We start from the raw sequence: 24,786 nt of genomic DNA, 5'->3' as shown, positions 1-24,786 counted from the left end.
AGCTCACTCCCCAACTACACAACACAGCTGGAAACTCAACCTTCAGGGCTTTAGGGAGGGTGCTGTAGTAACCGGTATGTGACCAGTAACCAGGGACAGTTCCCTGACCCGTCTCCAGGCACCACCCCTAGGCCCTAGGACCAAACTGGGTAGTCTGGGAAATCGTAAATGTTTAATGACACATTGGCTGAGAGTTTCTACTCAAGCGGGAGATAGCAGAGCCAGAAGACATTGGCGTCCCTAGCAGGGTTGGCAAGCTTTCTCTGGGACCTAGGGACAGTTCCTTAAAGGAGCGCTCCATCATGTTCTGCGATTTTCTGAGGAGTCAGCTAGCAGGGACCCCAGGATACCCTCCCCTCCCACATGTCCTGCCACTCAAGGGGACAGGAAATAGGTGGCTATCCCCCTCACCAGCCATTCTCTGAGTCCTCCCCCTGTGCTCGGTCTCTGGTGGCACTACAGAGTCAGAGACAAAGGATACCAGACTCTGAACTTCTGGCTCCCTGGCCTACCTGGGAGAACAATAGAGAACGCGTTCGTAACTGTGATTGCACGCATCTTGACCAAGAACCTGGAGGAAAGGGACTTCTCTCTCCAGACCTTCACTTGACTGTCTATAAAATGGGAACGGTAACCCTGACCTCCACAGAGCTGTGGAAATCAAGGGGAGCAGTCCAACAGTGTAGGGTCTCAGCAGGCTCAGCAGACGTGACTGGGGGTGTACCTCAGCTCCTGGAGTGTGTGTCAAGCACTCCAGCGGTCATGGAGCTCTGGGTTCCTGTCTCAGCTCTGCACAAACTGGGAGTGTTGGTCCACGCCTATAATCCCAACACTTGGAAAGTGGAGGTACAGAGGACTAGAAAATTCACGGTTCAAGACCAGCTTTGGGTACTTGAGAATATGTCTCTAAAAAAAAAAAAAAAAAAAAGAGACATGTGATCCTAAAGGATGAGAACTACTTTGCCAATCAAAAAACAAAGGTAAGCTGGGTGGCAGTGGTCCAGGCCTTTAATCTCAGCACTCTGGAGGCAAAGGCAAGTGGATCCCTGTGAGTTCAAGGCCAGCCTGGTCTACAGAGCCAATTCCAGGACAGCCAAGACTATTTAGAACCTGTCTCAAAAAACAAAAACAGAAAAAGAAGAGAAAAACAAAGAAATGTGTCTGGAAAAACCAACCAACTGAAACAAACAAACAAAACAAAAACAAAGAAAGGTAAGTGAGTGCTGAGTGTGAAGAACTCTATGCCCCAGGAGACTGGGGGTACCCTGGCAAGGGCAAGAAGAGATTTGGGCAGGCAGCAGAGGGGCAAACTCCAGCTAGACTAAAGCCCCCCTGGGGCTGGGCAGAGAATGGATTGAGGAAGAGAGGGGTTAGGAGACAGGTCACTGGTGTGGTCCTGGGGGTTGGAGCATGTCATCATTTAGTCATCTGAATGCTCACCTACAAGTCAGTGATGCAAAGATTCCCTTCCCAGGGATGCGTCACTGCTTAATAGGAATGGACAGGAAGAGACAATGGCTTTGGCCAGAAGAACCTTCCCAAGGGATTAGGTCAGGGCTCCATGCCTCAGAGGGATCCAGCAATCAGGGGGGCTGGTGGGAGCTTTGTTTCCAGTGCAGAGATTCTGCCCCTCCCTCTGTCCCTCCCCCTGCCCCTGCGGGCAGCTCCCCTCTCTGGATTTTGTATCTCTGTGGTTGTCTTCAGGCTGAGGCAGCAGAAACAGCATTTTGAAGTGAGCCAGGCAGGGCTAAATCCAAACCCTGACTCCACTGACCTCGGTCAATTTTCTCATCCTCTCTGAGTCAGTTTTGTGAAAAATATTCAAATTAGCAGTGTCTTTACATGCCTGTATGGAAAGCATACAGGAGAAGGCTGGAAGAATGGAAATGGCCTAAGATAAAGAGAGTAAACTGATCGAGGCCTGGCTGCAGCCGAGAAGCGTATTCAAAGAGGCCTTTCTGCAGTTTACCCTCTGTATTTCTGCAGTGTGTGTGTGTGTGTGATAGGCATATGTATTTGGGTATGGTACACATGCTTACGCAGGTGGAGGTCAGAGGTTAATGCTGGTGTCTCCTTCAGTTACTCTCCATCATGGTGTTTGAGACAGGGCTCTCTCACCGAACCTAGAGCTCATCTACTGGATGAACTGGTCACAGACTGGATGGAGGTTCCAGAATTCCAGGATCTACCTCCTGTCTCCTGTCCCCTAACTCTAGGATTACAGGAACACAGTTAGGCCCTGGCTTTTTTTTTTTATTTTTATTTTATGTTCATTGGTATTTTGCCTGCATGTGTGTCTATGTGAGGGTGTCAGATCCCCTGGAACTGGAGTTACAGGCAGTTTGAGCTACCATGTGGGTGCTGGGAATTGAACCCGGGTCCTCTAGAAGAGCAGCCGGTGCTCTTAACCTTTGAGCCATCTTTCCAGCCCAGGCCCTGGCTTTTTACTTGGGTGTTGGGTACTGGAACTCAGGTCCTTATGTGCAGCAAGCCCTTTACCCTGAGCTAGCTCCTTAGCCCTTGGCATTTTGTCTGCCCTTTCTGCCCATCCTTCCTTCCTTCCTCTCCTCTCTGCCTCGCTCTCTACCTTTCACCTCTGTCCCTTACTATGTTTTATGAGGCTAGGGGTCTAATCCAGGGCCTTGTATACTCTAGGCAAACTCTCTACTCTGTAGCCCAAGCCTGTGTCTTTTACATAATCTCATTGTATAAAGCAAGGGTGATGCTACCAACCACACAGCTTGCTGGAAGAGTTTTTAAAAGATCTGACAGATAAACATCCTTTCATGCTGTCTGCTGCAGAACTGGCCCTCACTTGGGATTAGCCCTCTTCCTTTCCTTTCCATTGCCCAGACCTGTGTTTTCACTTGTCAACTGTTTGCGTCCTTGGATCTGTGTTTGTGGAACCAGTCCATGTATGCCTCTCTGTGTGGGCTGCTGAGCATGTATATGTACGCATGTATTCAATATAAGATATCAATGAATGTCTGTGCATCTGCAGATGTGTGCATTTATGTCATCTGAGTGTGCCTGTGTAAGCGGATGGAGTGGGTGTGCATCTGAGTGTTTCAGAATGTTTCTGTTCTGTTTACACGTGTTTAGATGTCTGCCTGTCTGTCTTAGCATATCTGAGTTTGTGTATTCGTGTGTCTGGATGTGCCAGTGTGAATCACTGTGTGTGTGTGTGTGTGTGTGTCTCGCCGTGTTTTTGCCGCACCGCGTTGTCTGTGCCTCACTGCAGATGGAAGGCTGAGGAGGTTGTCTCTAAGAGCCCTCGGTTATCTCTTTCTCTGTGGTGATGGACAGGAAGCTTTGCCCCTGCTCCCCCAGCTCCCAGAAAGCCGAGTGGGGGTGTTGCCCTCCTGGCCCTGCCTTTGGGCACAGGGCCAGCGGTGCAGCTGAAGACTAGTGAAGTGTGTGTCAGCAAACACCTCGAGAGGGGCCCCTTCCACACTCCCTACAGGAAGCTTTTCCAGCTGACGGACCAGGCTACTCCCAGGCCTGTGTCAGTCAGAGAAGTGCTGACCCCTGTGCTTGGAGCGGTGAGCCTTCTGCACCTCAGGTCAGGAAACGCCTGCTCTCCCAGGCTAGGTCACCGTCCATCTGGATGAGCTCTGTGAGCTTCTCAGATACCGTCAGACAGTTGGGGGAAACAAAGCCTATCTCCATGGCAACCCGCCTCTGCCTTCCAACTTGGGCAGTTCAGTGGTTTCACGGGGCCCGAGTTGGGCCCAGCTCTGGGATGGGGGTGAGTGGAAGATGATGAGTTAAGATCTCTGCATATGTGCGCTGCACCCTCACACCCAGCATACCCAGACACTTCCACCGGCACGCCTCATGTGCAAATCAGATATCCAAGCAGGGAAATCTGTGTCCAGACAAGGCAAGTTCCTTGACCAAGGACACCCAGCAATTAGGGACAAGGGGGTAGGGGGTATGAGAACCAAGCGGCTTCAGGGCTCCTTTTGTGTTTCATTTTAGAGCAGCGGTTCTCAACCTGCGGGTTGCAACCCGTGTGTCAAACCTCTGTCTCCAAAAATATTTAGATTACAATTCATAACAGTAGCAAAATTAGAGTTATGAGGTAGCAACAAAAATAACTTTATGGTTGAGATCACCATAACATGAGGAACTGTATTAAAGGGTCACAGCGTTAAGAAGGTTGAAAACCACAACCATTTAAGACAACACACACACACACACACACACACACACACACACGCGCGCGCGCGCGCACACTGTGGCACATGTGTGCACCTCCACCCTAACAATAATAAAAGTGAACATTTTAAAAATTAAAATAAGGCTGGGCGGTGGTGGCACACGCCTTCAATCCCAGCACTTGGGAGGCAGAGGCAGGTGGACCTCTGTGAGTTCAAGGCCAGCCTGGTCTACAGAGTGAGTTCCAGGACTGCCATGGTTATTACATGGCTATTACATTACCCTGTCTCAGAAAAAGAAAAAAATTAAAATAAAACGTTGCTTGGAGGCTGAGTCTCACTCTATAACCAGGTGACATTCCTTCAAACTCACTGTTATAAAGTCCACACCAGTCTTGCCCTTCCAGCAATCCTCTTGCCTCAGTCTCCTGAGTGCTGGGATTAGGTATGGGCATTGTACCATGATAGGAAAACGTAACATCGTTGTTTCTTCTTTAAACAAACATCTTTCTTCCTTTTAATTTTTAGGGCTGGACGCGTGGCTCAGTAGTTAAGAGCACTCACTGCTCCTGCAGAGGACTCAGGTCTGGTTCCCAGCACCCACGTGGTAGATGACAACCATCTGTAACTCCAGCTTCAGGACAGCCAATGCCTTCTTCTGACTCCGTGGGTACCAGGCATGCATGTGATGAACAGACGTATCTGCAAGCGAAACACCCCCATGCTCAAGATAAACAAATCTCTAAAAAGGTTTTATTTTGTGTGTGTGTGTGTGTGTGTGTGTGTGTGTGTGTGTGTGTGGTGTGTATGGTATGTGAACATGAATGTCAGTATCCTCAGAGGCCAGAGGGGCACTGGAGTGTGTGTGTGTGTGTGTGTGTGTGTGTGTGTGTGTGTGTGTGTGTGGTGTATGGTATGTGAACATGAATGTCAGTATCCTCAGAGGCCAGAGGGGCACTGGAGTGTGTGTGTGTGTGTGTGTGTGTGTGTGTGTGTGTGTGTGTGTGGTGTGTATGGTATGTGAACATGAATGTCAGTGTCCTCAGAGGCCAGAGGGGCACTGGAGTGTGTGTGTGTGTGTGTGTGTATGGTATGTGAACATGAATGTCAGTATCCTCAGAGGCCAGAGGGGCACTGGAGCTTCCTGATGCTAAAGTTACAGGCAGCTGTGAACCACCCAGAGTCGGTGCCGGGAATCAAACTCTGGCCCCTGTAAGGACCATACACATTCTTAACTGCAGAGTTCTCTCTCTAGTCCTGGAAATATTTGTTTTAATTTATTTTATGGGTATGAATGTTTTGCCTGTGTATAGGTATGTGTGCTACGTGGTGCCTGTTGGGTCCCTTGGAACTGGAGTTACAGACGATTGTAAGCCACCATGTGGGTGCTGGAAACCAAATTAAAGTCCTCTGCCAGAGAATATTGCTGAGTGTGGTGGTGCATGCCTTTAGTCCCAGGCATATCTCTGTGGGTTCACAGCCATCATGATCTACGTAGGGAGGTTCAGGACAGCGGGAGCTACATCAAAAAACCCTGTCCCAAAAAATCAAACAAAAACTAAAGAAAGAAAAGAACAGCCAACAAGTGCTTTTAACCAGAGCCATCTCATCAGTCCCCAGAAAACATTTTGTTGTTTAATTAATTAATTAATTTTACAATTAATTTAATTTTACATATCAGCCATGGATTACCCAGTCCTCCCTCCTCCCACCCCCCAGCCCTCCCCCACATTTTTTGTTTTTTTGTTGTTTTTTTTTTTCAAGACAGGGTTTCTCTGTGTATCCCTGGCTGTCCTGGAACTCACTCCGTAGATCAGGCTGACCTCGAGAATTCAAGAGATCTGTTTGCCTCTGCTTTCTGAGTGCTGGGACTAAAGGTGTGCGCCACCACCAAAGGCTCCTGAAAATATTTTATAAAGTAATGAAAAAAGAAATATGTCGAGTCGGGCTCTGTGCCAACTTCTTTTGTTTTGTTTTTGTTTTGAAACAGTCGTCTGTAACCCAGACTGACCTAGAACTAACTCACTATGTAGCCAAAGATGACCTTGAACTCCATACCCTCTTGCCTCTACCTCAGGAGTGTGGGATTACAGCTGTGTACCAGGCCCAACTCTGTACCAACTTGGTTTTTTTTTTTTTTCTTTCTTTCTTGAGACAGGGTTTTACTATGTAGACCAGGCTGGCCTCCAACTATGCCACCCTACCCAGCTTTAAGCTTGGCTGGCGAGATGACAAGATTCTGGGGAACTCAGAATAAAGCTGACATTTCCACCAAGTTGTTCAAACCTCTCACCATTTGCCCCTGCCTGTCTCTGAGACTCAGCATTTTCTAATTACTGGCTAACACAACCGCTGCAGAAATAAATTAAATACTGGCACTCACTTCAAACCATAACCACCACCTCTAACTCAGAGTTCCACGCTTTGAGGCTATCAAAATGTCATCGCGGCTCCCACTGAGTCACTTTATGGCAAGTTAATATTATAACGTGAGCTTTCTTTTTTTTTTTCCTGACAAGGTAGTAGGTACTCAGCTGGCTTTGGACTTCTGATCCTCCTGCCTTTGCCTTCCAAGGACTGGGGCTACGATCATGTGTTATTACACCCAGCCAAGGCTATAAAGTTTTGATTTTATAAAGTGTGTGAATGTGTGTGTCCTGTGTGTCGTGCAGGCACCTGTGTGGAGGTCAGAGGACAACCTCACCTGTCATCCTTGCCTCTTACCTTGTTCAAGGCAGGATCTCTTCTTTACCAATGCATCTTTGCCCAGGCTATCTGGCCCAAGGGCTTCTGTGGACTCTCCTGGCTCTATTGTGCCTCTCCCTGTAGATTCCAGTCTCCCTATAGTGTGTCCACACTACACTGTGTCCACGCTACACTGTGTCCACACTACACTGTGTCCACGCTACACTGTGTCCACGCTACACTGTGTCCACGCTACACTGTCCACACTACACTGTGTCCACGCTACACTGTGTCCACGCTACACTGTGTCCACGCTACACTGTCCACGCTATACTGTGTCCACGCTACACTGTCCACGCTACACTGTGTCCACGCTACACTGTGTCCACGCTATACTGTGTCCACGCTACACTGTGTCCACGCTACACTGTGTCCACACTATATTCCATATGCGTTTTGGGGATCCACACAGGTCCTTATCTTTGTACAGGAGGCTCTTTACTCTCAGAGCTATCTCCCCAGCCCTAAAGTTTTGATTCATAAAATAAAATTGATTCATATACTAGAGCATTGCTTTTTACCAATTTTATCCATTAGAATGTGGGGGTGGGCTAAGTGTGGAGGCAGGTGGATCATGAGTTTGAAGGTAACCTGGGCGATACAGGGGGACTCCTTCTCTAAAAATAAAAGGGCTGGGCAAGGTGCTTTAGCAGAGTCAGTAGGTAAAGGCACCTCCATCGGGCCTGGCAAGTTCCATTCCTTGAACCCACATCGTGAAAGGAAAAAACCAACTCCTGAAAATTATATTCTGACCACACATGCTATCACACACACACACACACACAATTTAGAAAAACAAAAAAATAAAAAGGAAACCAAGTACGATGGGCCATCCCTGTATTCCAGTACTTGGAAAACTGAAGTGGGAGGATTGAGGCTAGCCCAGGGTATAAGTTTTAGGCCACCCTGAGCTACAACAGGAAACTCTGTCTCAAAAGAAAACAAAAGAAGAGCAAGGGTTGAAAGCGCTGGAGAGACGGCTCAGCGGTTAAGAGGCTGCTGTCTGGTAGAGGGTCTGAGTTTGGTTTCCAGAACTCACAAGGGACAGGTCACAACCCACATGTAACTCTAGCTTCAGGGCACCCGACACCCTTTCTGAGCACGAGTGCACATATTCACATAGATACATACACATAAATAAAAATAATCCTTGAAAACCCCACGAGGCCTGGGCACACAGCTCAGCGGTTGGCCCTTTTGAGGTCCAGGTTGGTTCCTCTCCAGTGCGGTATAAACCAGGAGTGAGGACAGACACTTGTAATCCTAGCATTTGGGAGGTAGAGACAGGAGGATCAGGAATTCAAGTTGAGTCAGGAACGTGATGTCACCCTCTTCCTCAGCTACATAAAGAGTTGAGTTTTGTTTTGTTTGACTGGGGAGGGTGTAGAAATAATCGTAGACTTTGAAAGAGAAAAAATGTTGCATCACTAAAAGAATCCTCTTGCACAAGTATGGACTGAGAATCGAACTCGGGGCCTCACTAGGCCTGCACTCCACCACTGAGCAGTGTCCTTCCACCCCAGCATTTCTTTTTGAGACAGGGTTCTCTGTGTTGCCGTAGACTCAAACATTGTACGTCATGCTCCTTCCACGGGGAGTAGCTGGATTACAGGTTCTGACAAAACACCAAGGAGTCCAGTTATTACGCTCTGTGGTAAGCGAGCAATAGGGCTGGAGAGAGAGCTCTGAGGTTACAGAACTGGCTGCCCTCCCCAGGATCCAGGTGCATTCCGTTCCCAGCACCCACATGGTGGCTCACAACCATCTGTAACTCCAGCTCCAGGGGATCCAACACCCTCTTCTGGCCCCCACGGGTATTCATACATACATGCAGAAAAAACTCACACACAGAAAATAAATCATTTTAAGAAATAAGCTTATAATAATCAGTGATTGTGGCCTGTTTCTGGAACCCAGGCCAGGTGTTGAGGTCTCTACTGAGACAATGAAGGGAGCCATCACCCATTCCTCAGAGGCGGCCGCTGGGCCGGCAGCAGTGACCTCTTCTCTCTGCTCTTCTCGGTTCTCCTTTCCCTCAGCTTCTAGCAAGCTGGCACCAACTGGGAGCTGGGTTCACCTGGGCTGGGCCACCTACCAATGACCTCTCGGCCCAGAGGGGGTTGGGAGAGGCTGAATGGGTGGAATTAGTCTGCGGCTCTGATGGGAAAAGATACAGGAAAGATCAAAGAAGGTCTCGGCAGGGAGGTTGTTTGAAATGTTAACAAAGCTGCTAGATGCTGGGAGCCTCGGAGGAGAGGACACAGGCACGCTGGTGGTGGGGTGGTGTCTGCGGCCTGTCTCTTCCCAGGGTTTACTAGGGGCCTGCAATTTAGCAGGACTGCCCTGCCCTCCACTGAGATTCCAGCCCTTCCAATTGGTCCAAAAGCCGACAGGGGAGGGGGCAGGCACAGGAGCTCCCAACCCCTTCCTAGTGCCCTACCGAAATGAGGGACATTTCACACCTCGGCCTGGCCGAGAGAAGTCTGTACTGGAGGAAGCAGGGCCTAAACAGGGAGAAAGCTGGTGTCTGTGGGAGGCAGATAGAGGCTTGAGCTTTCCAAAAGTATTAAGAGCAAAGTTAAGCCGGGCGTTGGTGGCGCATGCCTTTAATCCCAGCACTCGGGAGGCAGAGGCAGGCGGATCTCTGTGAGTTCGAGGCCAGCCTGGGCTACCAAGTGAGCTCCAGGAAAGGCGCAAAGCTACACAGAGAAACCCTGTCTCGAAAAACCAAAAAAAAAAAAAAAAAAAAAAAAAAGAGCAAAGTTAACAGGGCCCTTGGGCTGCGGCCCTAAGTCTGGTTATTGCTAGTTCCTCTCTGGGGACAGGTTGGCAACTTCCTGCTGGGTCAGGTGACAGCCTGGCTCCAGGTTGGACTTTGCACTGGGGTTACAGGGACTGCTGGGAAGTCAGGTCCAGCTAGGGAAATAAGGGAGCTCAGCTGGGCAGTCATGAGTCCAGGGGAAGCACTGGGTGGGCCACAGCTGGGGCCCAGGTTGGGTGTCCCAGACACATATCCGGACAAGAGGGAAATCTGGACCACTGCTGTGAGGCTGGGGAGAAGGGAACGGAAGAGAACCCTGCTTTCCCTCTGAGTCGGGGCTCCACTCTGTCGTGAGAGGAGCCTTCCCTGGATTTATGGAGTCACCTATGGCCTTGAACTCAGAAAGGTCCTGGGCTGGACAGAACATTTTGCTGTTGCCCCACCTGTCCAGGTTCTCATAAAATCCCACGATGATCTTGAGCTGACCTTCCTGCTTCCATCTCCCGAGTGCAGGGGTTCCAGACAACACTCCTGCACTACCACCCCTGGGGTATAGAGATCCTGAGAGCTGGGGCTGAAAACAGGGCTCATGGGGCAAGCACGCTGAGCTACCAGCACCGATGCTTTCCTGAAGTCCGTTTCTTTCTCTTCTGTGAACCCGGGACCTCAGGCATGGGAGGCAAGCACGCTGCCACTGTACTACAAGTTCATGGAGAGCAATGATTTTTTTTTAATAATACAACTCCCCCCCCCTCCCGACAGGGTTTCTCTGTGTAACAGCCCTGGCTGTCCTGGAACTTGTTCTGTAGACCAGAGCTGGCCTCGAACTCACAGAGATCCACCTGGCTCTGCTTCCCGAGTGCTGGGATTAAAGGCATGTGCCACCACTGCCCAGCGCAAATTTCTTTTTTTTCTTTTTCATTTTTCTTTATTAAGAAATTTCCTACTCACTCCACATACTATCGACAACCCCCCTCCCTCCTCCCACCCCAGCGCAAATTTCTTAGTGATTTATTTTTATGTGCATTGGTGTTTTGTCTGCGTGTGTGTGTGTGTGTGTGTGTGTGTGTGTGTGTCTGTGTCTGTGTGAGGGTTGTAGGATCCCCTGGAACAGGAGTTACAGACAGTTGTGAGCTGCCGTGGGGATGCTGGGAATTGAACCCAGGTCCTCTGGAAGAGCAGTCAGTGCTTTTAACCGCTGAGCCATCTCTCCAGCCCAAGGTGTGGTGGTGGTGGTGCTGGTGCTAGCAGCTTACATAGGTCATCATAAGATGATGGTATGATAGCTGAACAAGGGGCCTTGCAAATCATATAGCTAAACTCTGCCACTGGGGAGAGAGTATTAAAGAATTGGTACTGGGCAAGAATCACGAACACTCTGCTGACCGACTGCTCCTTCCCCCTTCCCCTTCCTGCAGTCAGGCCTTAAGCAAAGCCTTGTTCACATGTGAAAAGCACACGAAAAGCCAGGGTGTTTGTCCTCACACTCCTGAATGCATGCGGACTATCTCTTTCCTGAGGCCTTGCCTTCTCAGTACTGACTTGGACAGTGATTAGCCGAGGAAGACATGGGGTCCTCAGGTTAGATTTGTGGTCAAGAGCACCCTGAGGGCAGGGTCCAGTGCCATTTGAGAACGAGAGCTTAAAGGGAGTGTAGGCTTGAGTGGTGTTATCGGGAAACTGAGGCCCAGCATGAGCAGTAGGTGATCTGCCTCGGGGCCCAGGTTCAGCACAGCTGAGAGCCTTGGGGCTCTCATTCAGGGGCGAAGGCAGGTGCTGTAGTCAGCTCACACTGGTAGAGTGAGTGAGGGCTACCGCGTGCCAGGGCAGATTAGGCTGTGACCAGGACCAGGAGAAAGCTGGGTGACTAGTTTCAAGCCGATAATGCTGGTCAACTCTAACTGTGAGGCAGTCACAAGACCTTTCTGGGGACCCACGGCAGATTTTCTAGCCTCTCCGCAGAGATGAACTTCAGGGTGCTGACCTTACTCTTCCTTCTGTCCTAAAGGGAAACCTTCCCTACCTTGCTTTCCTCATAGCGTGTGGAATCAGAGATATAAAAGGGCTTGGTCAGCTATAATAAAGCAGCAGAGGCCTGCAAGGAGATGTACACACACATATTTTCCAGCCTTCCAGAGGCGTTCTCTTACCAGCTTCCCCAGGCACTCCAGTCACCTACCTCAAGACCCACCCTAATTTATCTTCCTCGAGCATCTACCTCAGTGGGAAAGCCTGAGTCTTAACAAGGGTGCCCTGGGGGGAATCAAAGGCCAATTAAGGGTAAACTGAGGCCTTATCAGCGCACCCTAGGTACTCTGGAATGAATGAGGCACAGTCAGGAGCACAGAACTTTGCTGGAGGCTGGGGCTGCTGTGGTCCTGCGCCAGGGGAATGCCTGCTACCCGCCACAGGTCCCAGGTGTTTGGGAAAGTCTTCCTCAACCGTCCTCGAGACGACCGACCGGCTCTCCCCGGGTGGTCCAAGCCCAGGACTTCGCCGCCCCTTCCAGCCCTACGGATCCTGCGCTCTCTCGGGGTCCTCCGCGGGACAGACGTTCGTTCGCAGCTCGGGGAGACCCCCCCTCCTCTACGGCCCGACCTCGTCCTCGGGGGCTCTGCTGGCGGGGAGGGACGGCTGGCCACCGCGCTGCCACCGTTCCTCCCCCCCCTCCCCCGACGGCCGCTCCCGCCGCTCGCGCCCCGCCCGCCCGCCCCGCGGCCCCGCCCGCGCTGCCCCCGCCCCCGCAGCGCTCGCTCGGCCTCCGCCGCCCAAACTTTTCTCCGGGCGCGTCTCCAGCGGCGGCCGCCCCCGCGCATGGGCGCCGCGCCGCAGGGGGCCTGACCCCCGCCGCTGGCACCGCGCGCCCCCCTAGCCCCGCGCCATGGCGGCCCGCGCGCCCCCCGCCGCACCTGCGGCCGAGGAGCCTGGGAGCCCCGGCGGCCCCCCGCGCAGGAAGAAGTCCCGCTCCGGCCTCCGCCGCGCCTTCAGCTGGCTGCGGGGCAAACGGCGCAAGAAGAAGGCGGCCGGGGCCGAGGGCGCCGAGTCGGCCGCCCCCCGGGCCAAGAAGGCGGACGACAAGGCCAAGCGGGCCAAGGGCAAAGGCCGGGGTAAGGTGGCTGGGCACCTGGGTTGAGCGCTCCGAGGAGGGTGTGGCAGGGTGGGTCCTGGGGGGGGGGGATCGGCAGTATGGGGAAGGGTTGTCTCCTAGGCAATGGTGTTGGAGGAAGTGAAGAGCCTAGGGCACCCCAAGATAGGACCTGCGCCGCTCCAGGGACACAGCCTATCCAACTTTGAGGGGTCGAGACCCCCATCCGGGGCAGGGATTCCCTGGCCGAAGCAGGAAGTGCTGGGCTGGCTGGCTCTCCTAGTGGAGAGAACTTCCCCCTGGCTCTCCCAGGTTCTGCCCTCTGCTGAGTCAGGGGGTCGGAGACGTGACTCTGGCCTGGGGCCAATGGGAGAGGCAGGTGGCCTTGGGTCTTGGGGTGGCGGTCTCTTTGGGTCTTTGAGGTCAACCTACTGGAACGGGAGTTTTTGCCCTCCGGGTGGATCCTGGTTCCCAGTTCCACAAAAGACTCAGCTCGAAGTCCTTCGCCTTAGGTTGTTCCCAGCGTTAGCGTTTCTCATCCCCACCCCCTCCTTACCTGGGCCAAACCACAAACATCCACCTCCTGGGGTGGTGAGATCACCTTCCAGAACCCAGGGCCTCTCCTCATCACTTACTCCTTTCCCTAGTCCAGGTAGGGACCTGCCGGTGTTGAGAAAGGGGGAAACTGAGGTACACGTTAAATGGAGAGGCTGTGCCTGGGCTGGGTGGGTGAAATCCAGCAGCTGTTTCCTAGTCTGTGGAGTTTTGAGTCCATGGCTCTTCCTGGAACCTAAGGGATGGGCAGCCTGAGAAACGGGGAAGGACCTGGCCAGCCTGTCCATCCCTGTTAGGGTCACTGTACTTTTGGCCACTTGTCTGGCTTCCCTCATGCTTCTGTCTCCAGTTTGGTGGGGAGTTTGAGTCTCTGCTGGGGGCAGAAGGCCGGCTGCCCCTGGAAGTCTCTCTCCTGTTCTGCCCAGCGGCTGTGCTGATGGTGAGGAAATGGCAGAGGTCAGGGCCCGTCCCATCTAGCTGTGTTTACCTTTGCAGTGTCCTTTAACCACCTCTGGAGAGTTGGAAGGAACTCAGAGGGGTCAGGAAGAGGGTGGAAAACCTTGTGCGATTGCATCCGCCCTGATCTTCCTTTTGGATAAGGGCCCTGCGTCCCTGCAGTCTGGCCACAAATAGAAGTTAGGGTGCTGGGACTGAGATGAATGGGCCAAGCCCTGAGGGAAGGTTTGGATGAGGGGTGTTTCCAAGTGTTCTGCAGCCCCTACCTGGAGGAGAGTCTGTCCCAGGGTTCCCCACGGGGACTGAGGGTGAAGTCACGCCCATCTCCCCGTAAGAGGGCTTGGGTCAGAACTGCAGCAGTATGGGTTGTGGTCAGGTTGTCAGGCCGGATAATGACCTAGTGGTACACCCCAAGGGGTGCGCCTTCTCTTCTTCCAGCCTGGAGGCAGAGGGCTGCAGTGACTGAGTTGTGGGTTAGTGCTCCAGCCTCCTGGGGTCATCAGTTCAGTGGCCTAGCCTCCTCCTCGCCTTGTGTTTAGTATTGAATAGCACTGGGCTTTTTCTGGGCAGCAGGTCGGCCTCAGCGAGTCCACGTGCGTGGGTGACACCCTCTGCCCTGAGCTGTTGTCTTCCCCGGCCTGGAGGTGGCCCCGGGTCCTTCTGATGGCAGTCGTGTTCCTTTTCGCTCCAGCCTTCGATTGTTCCCATTGTTCCCCTGTCACCTGCCTGGCCCAGCTTCTTTTCTGTTTATTAAGAGAAATAAATCCGATCTCTCTAATCTCCACTGGCCAGGAAGCCAAGGCTGGAGGCTTAACTCTTTCGGGGGACATGATCATCAGGATGGGGCTTGGGGAAGGAGGGTACACTAGGCTAGGGGCATTTCTGGAAGGACAGAAGGCCTCTGTGGGGGCTCCTTAGGTCCATCACATTCTCAGAGCCAGAGATCTGAGAGACACAGGTCCCTGCTCCCCTCACTGCTGTGGAGTGGGAGACAGAGCTTGCAGTGGGCCCCAGCTTCACATATTCCCCCAGGACTCTTGTACTTCCCCTTTCAGACGTAGAAAAGGAGAAATCCGACGTTGATGGATGACTCTGGATGTGTCAGGAGACCTTGATCCATTTCCTCACTAGATCCCATTTGCAGAGCCCTGCATGGTGGCAACACACTTAGAACCCCAGCACTGGAGCTGCTGAGGCAGGAGAATAGATCTGAGGTCAGCCCAGGCTACATATCAACACTTTGTCTGGGGGGGCGGGGGGGGGGGGGGATCCCATTTGCAGATGGAAAAAAAACGCAAAGGCTTAGTGACAGTGAATGATTAATTTGACCAGACAGATTTAAATTGAAAATTGGGTGTCTCTCAAACTAACATGATTCTCCAGAAGACACAGGGTGAGGCTTGGAGATCTCAGGCAGCTCACTCTACAGATAGGAGTCAGCCCAGAGAGAGGCAAGGGAACTTGGTAGTGTGGGGATGGTATCAGAGTCAGGCAAATGAGTTTAATTCTGACACAGCTCCTAAGTAAGACCCATGGCACTGGACAAGCAGCTTCTCTGTGGGAAAGGGAAGGGACCTTTCCCTGGATGCAGCCTTGATGGTCCAGGGTTCTGACAAGAGATGACATAAAACACTTACAGGAAGAAGTCTGTGGAAGGCAAGGGGCGCTAGATTCTGTTCAAAAGTTTAGTCAAGAGGAACGTGGCAGGGGTGGGTTGGGAGGGCGACAAGAACAAGCCTCTCGAGCTGCGAGACACAGGCTGCCCGTTCACCTTCTGTGCCTGCCCTTCCTTATCTGCAAAACCAGGGTGTTCTTAAGAATCCAGTTAGATAACAGACTTGAAAACTCTTTGAACTGTGGAGTATGGTCCAGTGGTGGCAGGCTTGTGGGATGCTGAGGACTCCGGTATTAGTTTAGTTCATTTTAGCCCATGTTTTACATCTCAGACACCCACGTTGATTATTACTGATGCGAAGTCACAGGACATGGAGGCTTGCCTTGACTCACAGGAGGAGGCAGACATAAGAGGAAGTTGAAAAAGCAAAAGCAAACAGGAATCCATATTTTCCGGAAAGATCACCTGAACAAGTGTGTCCGGATGGAGTGTTCTGGGACTGAGGCCAGGATAGGTCCAGTGGCTAACGGGGAAGGCTTTCTGGAGGTGTCCAGCAGGAAGAAGGGCCAGTTTGAAGGGGGAGGAGACTTAGCAGGAAGGCTGGGCTGCTCAGACTCTGGCCAGGCTCTTCTCTGTTTGGAGGTAAGCAGTTTTCACTGGTACAGGTGAAAAAGTCCTCAGGGCGGAAGCAGCATATTGCCCAAGGTCAGTTGGTCTCATGCATTTGAAAGACTCTTTAGTGTGCAGTCAGGCATTGCTCAAAGTGATGAGAATACCTGAAGCCAAGACTGACAGCTTGGGGGCTGGAAAGGTGGCTCAGTGGTTAAGAGCATTGGCTGCTCTTTCTGAGGTCCTGAGTTCAGTTCCCAGGACCCATATGGTGTCTCACAACCTTCTGTAATGGGATCTGGTGCCCAGAAAGATGGAGCACTCATATATTTTATATATATGAAATAAATAAGTAGCTTTCTTTCTTTTTTTTTTTTTTTTTTAGAAACTGGCAGCTTGGGACTAGGGACATAGTCCAGTTGGTAGTGTTCAACTGGCTTTGAGCTCTGTATCCACAGTACAGAATGAACTGGGTGTGGTGGTGAACACCTATAAGCCTAGGACTTGGGAGGCGGCAGCGGGAGGTGTCAGGAGTTCAAGGTCATTTCAGCTACCTAGGGAGTGTAGGCCTGACTGCCTGGGATACTTGAGACCCTCCCCTGTCGGTGGGAATGATAGATGATGTCCGTCACAGCACTGCGTGACAATCTTCAAAGGCCATACTTTCCAAAGTACTGTGACTGTAGATGAGTTTCTAACTGGAGAGAGTCTATCAGAGAGCTTTCAACAGGGCTAGCTTTGGGGAAGGGGTGTAGGGCGGCCCTCCTGTTTCCTTTGGGCGGGATAGAATTCAGGAACTCCTTCCTACTGTCAGGCCCAGCAGAGGTCACCCTAGGAACTCCTTCCCTTCCATTTGGCGTCCTTGGTGTAGGGGTGTAGAGCGTCTAGGGTGGCTTTTTTGTTTGTTTTTAAAGTAAATCCTTCACTCAGGTGGAGTCACTCTATATTACATCCTTAAATTTTTTTTTTTTTTTTTTTTTTTTTTTTGGTTTTTCGAGACAGAGTTTCTCTGTAGCTTTGGAGCCTGTCCTGGACTAGCTCTGTAGACCAGGCTGATCTCAAACTCACAGAGATCCACCTACCTCTGCCTCCCGAGTGCTGGGATTACAGGCGTGTGCCACCACCGCCTGGCCACATCCTTAAATGTTTTAATTTTTTTTTGTTTTGTTTTGGTGGCGCATGTCTTTAATTCCAGCACTCGGGAGGCAGAGGCAGGTGGATCTCTGAGTTTGAGGCTAGCCTGGTCTACCTGCACAGAGAAAACCCTGCCTCGAAAAACAAACGACTAGGGCTGGAGAGATGCCTCAGGACCGGGTTCAATTCCCAACACCCACAAAGCAGCTCTCTATCAGTAACTCCAGTTCCAGAGGACCTGACACCCTCATCCACCAGACATAGATACAGTCAAAACATCAATGCACATAAACAAACACTTTTAAAAATTTTACTTTTAGACTTATTTATTTTATGTGTATGAATATTTTGCCGCATGTATGTATGTGCATGTTGTGTGTGCCTGGTGCCCACAGAGGTCAGAAGAGTGTGTTAGGATGTTGGGTTCCTGGAACTGGAGTTATCAACAATCGTGACCCACCATGTGGGTGCTAGGAATTGAACTGGAGTCCTCTGTAAGAGCAACAAATACTCTAAACTACTGAGTCATCTCTCCCACCCTCCCTCCTTTTTTGAGACAGATTTTTACTATATAGTCCTGAATGGCTTAGAACTCATTATGTAGACCAGACTGGTCTCAAACTCAGATCTGCCAGCCTCCACCTCCCTTGTATTGGGGTTAAAGGTGTATACATACCACCATGCCTGGCTTGAGTCTGGGTCTGGAGCTCTGCTATACTGTATGACCCTAACTAAGCTACCCTCAACCTGTCTAGGTGTGCTCTGGCTTAACACATTGGAAGTTCAGTGGTTTCTGACTGAGTCTCTGGATTTGAGAGTGGGTTGTGTAGGGCAGGAACCGTGTCCAGGAAAGGAGACCCAGGAGCCTGGCAATGCCTCCTCTCTATGCTGAACCATGTGTTCATTTATTTTATACGTATGGGTGTTTTGCCTGCATGTATGTCTGTGCAGAACTTAATGCACTGCCTATGCAGCTGGAACATGTGTCAGATCTCCTGGGACTGGAGTAAGAGATGGTTGTGAGCCACCCATGGGTGCTGGGGAAGGAACCCCGGACCTCTGGGAGAGCAGCCAGTGCTCTTAACTGCTGAGCCATCTCTCCAGCCCCAATGCTAATGTGTTTTTTTTTTTTTTTTTTTTTTTTTTTTGAGACAGGGTCTCACTGTGTCACCCTGGCTATCCTGGAACTTGCCATGTAGCTTAGGTTGGCCTTGAACTCACAGAGACCTTCCTGCCTTTGCCTTTCAAGAGCTGGGATTAAAGGCACATGTTGGGCTGGAGAGATGGCTCAGCGGTTAAGAGCACTGGCTGTTCTTCCAGAGGTCCTGAGTTCAATTCCCAGCAACCACATGGTGGCTCGCAACCATCCATAATGAGATCTGGTGCCCTCTTCTGGCCTGTAAGCATGCATGTAGGCAGAACACTATAGACATAATAAATAAATAAATCTTAAAAAAAAAAAAAAGGCACATGTTATCGTGCTCAGCAGCTAATAGTCTATATCATTCTGTTTTGTTTGTTTGTTTTTCGAGACAGGGTTTCTCTATATGTAGCCCTGGCTTTTCTGGAACTCATCTGGCCTTGAACTCAGAGATTCGCCTGCCTCTGCCTCCTGAGTGCTGGAATTAAAGACATGCACCAAACGACCTAGTTGTTGATATCATTCTAAAAGTGATGACCCAGAGTCTCTTTGGGCACATTTTGCTTGAGGCTGGATCTGTTTGCCTTTCAGTAGCTTCTCGTGCATCTTCAGATGCTGTCACTTTATGTGCATTTCCTCTGCCTGGGATGTGTTGGCCTTCATTTTTCTATCTAGTCCTCCTTTAAGATGCCACCACCCTCATCTCTGATGCTCTTGGGGACCATTATTGCCCCTTAGCCTTTAAAGTACCCTGCTTAAGAGATTGGAGGTGAGGAGAATTTGTTTTTGTGATTCCCTTCCCTTTGGGTAGGTGTTTGTGCAGGTTTTCAGCTTGGGGCCTGGGCCATGGTTGTGGAGGCAGGGTTCCCTCCGCTACAGTGGGATGGGTGGCTGTTCTGCCGTCTTCTAGTCCGTGTGCAGTGTGCCGGGATGGGTGTTCCCTGCCTTGGGTCTGGACACAAAGGGAGGCAGCTAATTTTGCAGATGCTCAGTACCTACTGTGTGCCAGACACTGAACTGGGCATGGACTCAGCTCTCTTGAACCTCCGAATCTGTGAGCGCTAGCTGGGAAGGATGAGTCCTTGAACAAATAATGAGGGGCCAGAGCTAGGTGTGGGGGCTCAGGACTACGGCAATCCCAGCGCTCGGTTGGTAGAGGCAGGAGGATCAGGAATTTAAAGTCATCCTCAGCTACACTACAAGCCAGCCTAAAACTACACCAAAACAATAAAGACAAGGCACGGAAGAGATCCTTTGGGGAGATCAGGGACAGCTCCCCTGAGGTGACCTGTGTAGTAGAACTGAGGGGTGGGAGGAAGCTGGGGTGAAGGGATTTGTGGCACTGGGGCCAGGTGGTCACTGGCTGGCTCTCTGGAGTTCTGTGGGGGAACCTGGGTCACCATACCTGTCCAGGTACCCTAAGGACAGGAGCTGGGTTGAATGGCTTGGTCCTGGCCAGCACAGGGCCTGGCACCAAGTGACTTTGGGTCACAGATGACCCTAGATGGTCAAAAGGATATCCTAAGGAACCTCCATGGTACTTAACAGATAGGCCCAGAGGAAGGGGGGGCCTTGCTCCAGGACCTGCCTCCTTGGGGAGGCTGACCTGAACTGGCTGGGTCTTAGTGTGGGACTGGAGCCCCCCCCCAGCCGTGGCAGGGGTGGGGTGGGTGGTGGCAGGCTGACTTTGGCTTCCCCCACTCCTTTGTTCAGACTTCAAAGAGAAAAGCCCTTCCCAGAGAGGTGCCTCTACCAGGGTGGGAAGAGCAGGAAGGAAGCCAGGAGGAGCTCGGGGAACCTCCCCTTCCCTCTCCCTCAGACACCTTCAGGCCTTGTTCCACTTCTCTTGCCTCATGCATCCAGCCATCTGCTTGAACCTCCCTCAGGCCTGGGAAGAACCTGCAGTCTCTGGGCTCTCCCCACCTGCCACCCGTCCCCCCAAGTCCTGGAAGCACATTGTCCACAGGGTCTGCTGAACTGGGGGGTAGCCTGACTCTGTGGCCAGGAAAATCCACCCCGGATGATGTCTGCGGGGAGCAGAGCAGGGCACCCTCCCTCCCACACTCCTGGAAATCCCCTCTCCCTCTCCTGAACCCTCCGAGTCCTCTCAGCTGCTCCTGGCCTGTCACATGCCGGAGAACCGGAATGAGAGGAGGCATTGTATAGTGTTTGGCCTGAGCGTGATGGGGTGGGAGCGTGGGTCCACAGCCCCCAGGGCCACCTCCAGCTGCTGGGCTGGATGCAGGAGGAAGGAGGCGAAGGCAGCTGCCTTGGGCAGGAGGGATGAAATCTTCCACCTTGCCCAGTGTCAGCCTCTCTGTCCTTGTGCGCCACTCACGTTCTCAGGGCTGGTTCTGCAAAGGACTGGTGCTCCACTCACAGCTGGCTGCACAACTGCACCGGCCTTGAACCTGAGTCTCGTGGCAGAGTGTATGATATCTACCGGGTTCCTGGGGTGGGAGGAGATAACCGTGTCAGGCCTCCTGTCTGCTTGGCATGGTCTCTCCTGCAAGTCTCTAGCCAGGTGAAGCCTTCCCCACCATTCTGCAAGTGGGGGTGGTGTCACAAGGTACCCAAGGTTAACCATACAGTTCCTGGGGTCCTGGTCCACATGCTTGCCATACTGGTCCCTCCTAACCCCATCTCACCCTGCCTCTCCCCTATTTGGCAGCCAGGGGTGCCAAATCCTCTTCCCCTGGACCCCGCAGCAGGTACTGTCTTTGAAACAAAAAGCACTGATGTGCCATTACCGCTACCCCATCAGTACCACCACCAGACAGACACGAGAGTTTCACTGTTGCTTCTATACATAGTAAGCAGGCCTTGCCATCTCCATCTTCAATGGACTCAGCATCACGTAGGGCACACCTACTATGTGCAGAGCTTGGGTTGCCAAGGGTGACACACACAGTTCCTACCCTTGTGGATATTTCTGTGGTCGGTAAAATAGATACCTACATAATTTGATGTCTTAAAGTAAGTGCTGGGGTAGGGTGCTGGGGAGCCCCCAGGTGTGGTCAGTGTATCACAGGGCAGTAGCACCTGGGAAATCCAGAAAGTTGGGCCAGAGAGAAGGGTACATGGAGGAGCAGAGGGTCAAGCAAGGCTTTGAAGATGGAGACTTCCAGGCAAAGAGAGGAGTCAGCAGATGTGAAGTCTGGAGTGTACACTAGAGAGGGGAAGTCCTTTTGTGTAATTAGAGCTCTGGGAAGGAAGACAGCGGAGAGAGGCTCCTATGATAGGCGGGGGCAGTGTCTGCAGTGCCTCTGGTGGCTCCGGCACCCTCCATTCCACATATCCTCCTGGGCTCCTTGCTTACCTGTCCACACTCAATTCGTGCCAAAGGACGGATGTGCGCTTACTTTGTTAGTGTCCTCTGCTCCCACACATCACCTGGCCCCGTTATGTACTTAGTGTCCTCATCTGTGAATGGAGTTGAGGCGGTAGATCTGTAAGGCCTCTCCCATCTTTCTCCCCTAATTTTTTTTAACATGTTCATTTATTTATGTATTTATTTCTTGTGTGTGCATGCCATAGCATGTATATGGAGGTCAGAGACAACTAATGGGAGTCATGTCCTCCCATGTGAGGCTTGGAAACAGTAACTCAGTTGGTAAAGCATGTGAGCTGGTGCTTTGACCTGCCAGCCCCCTAGTCCTCTCCTAGCTTTGGTACAGGATTCTGTTCTCTCTGCAGAGTGGTGAGATTGGTGGATACCGCTTGGTACACAGAGCATGTCATTTTCTCTGGATGAGTAAAATGCCAGCTCTTCAGGGACGGCACTGCTGTTCACCTCAGGGTCTTAGTAAGAGGAGGGCCCCAGGGAAGGCTGGGATCAGCTTTGACCCTTCCATTTTGCAAGAAGGGGGCCGAGTGTCCTGGAATCCCTGGGCATTCCAGCAGTGTGGTATGGTAGAAAGGCTTGCTCAGCTGGCAGAAAGAGAAGCCGTACTACACAGAACCTAGAACCAAGGGCTCTGAACTCCTAGCCCAGTTTGGGAGGTGAGATAAAGTGATGGTGACGGAGAGTTGCCGTAGGGCAGTGTGGTGTAGAGTATGTGGTGCATTGTTCAAGGGCAGCTGTGAGGACAGAGGTGAGGAAGACCCTTCCGTAGCCTAGAAGACTTTGAGAAGTGGTAAGGCTTAGTGTGGGTTTTTCAAAACTGAGGGTACACAGCCCTGCAGTGTGATAAATACATGGGTGGCTTCAGATGTTTATACCTACATGCACACACAGACATCAGATAAAATTGCAGTCATACTTATACACAAAGCATAGTCTTATTGACAAACATTATGCACATACACACACAGATGGTTACAAACTCAGATACAAACAAATCAGTGAGAGTCAGCTACCCTGAGCGATACAATCACAACGCTAAGCAAACATACGAAAGTACACATTCAGACATGAAAACAGACTCGGTTACAGGGACACACGTGCACCATACATGATTATAACAGTCAGAGACAACCCTAACGTTTAGGGCAGAGGATATAGCTCCACTTACACAAATACATAGCTATATTAATTAATGCCTGCAGTTACACATAGCTGTCCAGATACTCATCCTTCAAGGTCAAAGACGGATAAACAGAAAGGCATGGAAAGCTGTAGGTATGGGTGAGTTTGGATGTGGCGCCTAGCTCTATAGCTTAATGAATGCTCTTGGAATATGGGTCAGTCAGCTGACTTCAAGGAACCCTAGTTTCCCCGTCGGTAAAATGGATACGACAAAAGTACCTACCTTGTGGAATTATTTTGAGATGAAGCGAAACACCGCATGAAAGCAGGTAGCACAGTGCTTCGCACACATTGAGCAGGAAGTAAAAAGATGCTATTATTTTCAGCACCCCAAGTACAGAGATACAGTTAGTTCGATACATGTGCAGTAACACAAACACGTGACACTCACGGGGTGGTGGCCGGTGGTGGGCCCAGCAGTAGTAGGGGTCCAGCCCCCGTTTGTCTGGAGGCCAGCCCCTAGTTCTTCCAGTTCTACTGCAGTCCTCCCCAAGAGGCAGGCCGCGCCGGGCTGGGAGATCCCGCGACCCGCCTACCCAACCTGGACAGTCACAGCCCTTTCCCGAGCGCTCAGGGCGGGGCGGCTCAGCAGGTCTCCCTGGTCCTTTGGAGGGGTGGAGCGGAAGGGCTGCGCGCCAGGCCCCGCCTCCCCTCTGGCCCCGCCCTCGGCGTGACCATTGGCCGCAGCACTAGGGGGCGTGGCCGGGCTGGGGCTGGGGGCGCCTGCGGTGGCCGCCCGCGCGTCTCGCTGCCTCCCTCCCGGGGCTGCGGGCCCGGCGGCCGGGCTGGCTGGGCCGCGCTTGGGTGCCTACGCCAGCTCCCGCACTCGCCATGGGCAACTCACACCACAAGAGGAAGGCCCCCAGCGGCCCCCGGACCCGCAGCTTCTGGCGCTTCGGGCGATCGGCGAAGCGGCCCGCAGGTAGGGGTGGGGGCGGGGCAGGCGGGGAGGAGGGTCCCTGCAGTAGCCGCCGCCGCCGCCGTGCAGTCCCCTCCCGGGCCTGGTGGGCGTGAGAGTGGGGGGCCGGGAATCCGCTCAGATCCCACCCCTCACATGCGCACGGACACACGCGTACCCACTCATGCCCACGGGCGGGCACGCTTACATTTTTACATTTTGCACACAACACCCATTCTCATGTGTGTCGTTGCAGTGACCAAAACCGCATACACAGTCACACCCACACACTGGCACTCGGGCACAGATCCTGAGGCACAGGTACATATACCTGTGCACACGGTTTGCATGGCCACACGAGCTACACCCACGCTCAGGTTGACACACAGGCACATACACATGAGTCATGTAGGTACAGTTGTCCAGTGTCTTAAGCACCCAGCTGTATACACAGGTGCACAGGCAGATCCTCAGACGCTGTGTACAACACACATGGACGTACACACACAACACACACTTGTTCTTCAAACCTTTACCCCCAACAGTCTGAAAGTTTGCAGGAGGGAGGGGAGACGAGGCTGGGAGGGAGAAGCAGGAAACTAGGGCTGAAGGCTAGGGACCTCCTCCATCTGGCGCGATCGGGAGTCCAACTGGTTCTCTGAACCCACCCCCACCGCGCCACTGCATCCTCTTCTCCAGCCCCCCGCAGTTACCGAGGTCGCCGCCCCATCTTCCCCCCCTTTCAATGCAGCCACCGGGCTGGAACGCTGTTGCAGCCCTTCCCGGCGTGCTGCGGGATCCCTCCGCGGGTCACATTCCAGTCTCCGAGGGTGGGGGCTAGGGAATGAGGAAGGCCTCCAATCCCGAGGCTGAGAGGTGGCATTCCTGGTCTTCCCTTGACAGAGCGACAGTTCTGGGAATCCCAGGGAGTCCCAGGGGTTCTGGAGGGGGTGCCCGGGTTTTCTCACCTTGTAAATGCAGAGACTGGGGAGGGGCAAGGTGATGGATTTAAAATTATACCCCCTCAAAAAAGGAGATCTTCAGCAGAGGCAGGTGTTCTAAGTATGGTACATGCTGGTCTGGGGTAAAGTGGGATGGG

At 52.2% G+C, this 24,786-nt stretch overlaps 1 protein-coding gene across 2 annotated transcripts in view; it reads left to right on the top strand.

Moving 5' to 3' along the window:
* Positions 1–12,434: 12,434 nt before the first annotated feature.
* Positions 12,435–24,786, top strand: part of Nhsl3 (NHS like 3) — a 30,597-nt gene continuing 18,245 nt past the window's right edge. The window contains exon 1 of one of the 2 annotated variants that reach the window (XM_042271925.2): positions 12,435–12,773. In XM_042271925.2, the coding sequence (XP_042127859.2) occupies positions 12,548–12,773 (226 nt within the window). In that variant the 5' untranslated portion in view covers positions 12,435–12,547. Of the gene's footprint in view, positions 12,774–23,504; positions 23,712–24,786 lie in introns of those variants that run through there. The other variant, XM_006995712.4, reaches the window with a different exon arrangement.

Source organism: Peromyscus maniculatus, chromosome 2 (assembly GCF_049852395.1).
Source record: "Peromyscus maniculatus bairdii isolate BWxNUB_F1_BW_parent chromosome 2, HU_Pman_BW_mat_3.1, whole genome shotgun sequence".
Lineage (NCBI taxonomy): Eukaryota > Metazoa > Chordata > Mammalia > Rodentia > Cricetidae > Peromyscus > Peromyscus maniculatus.
This window is presented reverse-complemented; position numbering and strand designations above follow the sequence as displayed.